Source organism: Gobio gobio (genome assembly GCF_949357685.1).
Source record: "Gobio gobio genome assembly, chromosome: 6".
Lineage (NCBI taxonomy): Eukaryota > Metazoa > Chordata > Actinopteri > Cypriniformes > Gobionidae > Gobio > Gobio gobio.
The window spans coordinates 77,501-80,000 of record NC_137102.1 but is presented as its reverse complement, the minus strand read 5'-3'; the positions used below and the strand labels follow the sequence as shown (position 1 = coordinate 80,000).

Genomic DNA, 2,500 nt, shown 5'->3' with positions numbered 1-2,500 from the left:
TTAGAGCCAGATCGGCTGAGGGGGGGGTCTACAGGGTGAAAAGTCTCTGTGCTATTGTGTCTGAATGAGTAACCGACAGCAGTGCAGACCAAACTCCAGGACTGATCATTATATCCAAACGCACACTCATCACCCCGTCCCTTCCTGCTGATGCTCTGATATGACACTGTTATATACACATACCCACTCCACTCAACTTCCCAGTAAGAGCGTCCACTCACACTCTCATTACACAACACCTGAGGATACACATCAAATCTGTGAGGATGATCAGGATACGACCGATCTGTGTCAGGGTATGTAATCTCTCTGCTCCCCTCAGACAGACGGAGGTGATAATTCACTGTGTTCAGGTCTGGAGTCAGCCGAAGAGAGTCTGATGGAGAGAAACACACAGAATGAGCGATTATGAATCTGATCTTGTAATGTAGCTGAACTCTTCATGTTCAAAATATCATCAGTGTCTCAGTTTAGATTAATCATCATTCACACGATCAGCTCTAAAACTCTTCTGTCATGTTTCTTTCAACCTGGTCTCATTGTGAAAATGTACCTCTGGCAACGTTTTTGCAAACCGCCAAAATACGTACCAATAAGTACATATCTCTGCAGTTTCAAAGTGAAATGAACACTAGAGGCAGTAAAACAGCAAGCACTTTTTAATCGTTTTTTTTTCCCATGTAAATGAATAAATTTTGTAGTTTGCGTCACTTAATCCGCTCCATATGCTCGGCTTTTTTTATGTAATAAGTTTGCTCAGTAGCTCAGCTGGTACAGATTTGTACTTGTAATAATGAAAGCTCAGGTACGAATCCCATGAAAGACAAGTCATGATAAAAGAGCTCAAAGATGAGTTCACACAAGCTAACAAGACATGGTTACTATTGTATTTTTGTCACATTTGCTTTTGTTAACACTATCGGTTAGGTTTAGGGTTTAGTGTAGGTGTACGTTAAAAAAACAATGTCACAAAACGTCAGATTGACGCTCATCTGTTCCGGGGAAAAAACGAAGCTTTTGGCGGCACCCAGTGGACATATCACTTTGAAACTGCAGTGATATGTACATATTGGTACGTATTTTGGGGTTTGCAAAAACGTTGCCAGAGGTACATTTTCGCAATGAGACCAGACTGGTTTCTTTCCTCTTCTCAAGGAAGAACATGAACACACTCATGAACACACTCATGAACACACACTCATGAACACACACTCATGAACACACACTCATGAACACACACTCATGAACACACACTCATGAACACACTCATGAACACACACTCATGAACACACACTCATGAACACACACTCATGAACACACACTCATGAACACACACTCATGAACACACTCATGAACACACACTCATGAACACACACTCATGAACACACACTCATGAACACACACTCATGAACACACACTCATGAACATACTCATGAACACACTCATGAACACACACTCATGAACACACACTCATGAACACACTCATGAACACACACTCATGAACACACACTCATGAACACACTCATGAACACACACTCATGAACACACACTCATGAACACACACTCATGAACACACACTCATGAACACACACTCATGAACACACTCATGAACACACACTCATGAACACACTCATGAACACACACTCATGAACACACACTCATGAACACACACTCATGAACACACACTCATGAACACACTCATGAACACACTCATGAACACACTCATGAACACACTCATGAACACACACTCATGAACACACTCATGAACACACACTCATGAACACACTCATGAACACACACTCATGAACACACACTCATGAACACACTCATGAACACACTCATGAACACACTCATGAACACACTCATGAACACACACTCATGAACACACTCATGAACACACTCATGAATACACTCATGAACACACACTCATGAACACACACTCATGAACACACACTCATGAACACACTCATGAACACACTCATGAACACACTCATGAAAACACTCATGAACACACTCATGAACACACTCATGAACACACACTCATGAACACACTCATGAACACACTCATGAACACACACTCATGAACACACACCCATGAACACACACTCATGAACACACACTCATGAACACACACTCATGAACACACACTCATGAACACACACTCATGAACACACTCATGAACACACTCATGAACACACACTCATGAACACACACTCATGAACACACTCATGAACACACTCATGAACACACTCATGAACACACTCATGAACACACACTCATGAACACACTCATGAACACACTCATGAACACACTCATGAACACACTCATGAACACACACTCATGAACACACTCATGAACACACACTCATGAACACACTCATGAACACACTCATGAACACACTCATGAACACACTCATGAAAACACTCATGAACACACTCATGAACACACTCATGAACACACACTCATGAACACACTCATGAACACACTCATGAACACACTC

The 2,500-nt window shown here is 41.8% G+C and overlaps 1 protein-coding gene across 2 annotated transcripts in view; it reads right to left on the bottom strand.

Moving 5' to 3' along the window:
• LOC307127943 (stonustoxin subunit alpha-like) overlaps nucleotides 1-2,500 on the bottom strand; it is a 37,602-nt gene that overhangs the window by 1,553 nt on the left and 33,549 nt on the right. For both annotated transcript variants that reach the window (XM_079819439.1, XM_079819440.1), the window contains exon 7: nucleotides 1-376. This exon is cut by the window's left edge. In XM_079819439.1, coding sequence (XP_079675565.1) covers nucleotides 1-376 — 376 coding nt within the window. The remainder of the gene's footprint in view (nucleotides 377-2,500) is intronic.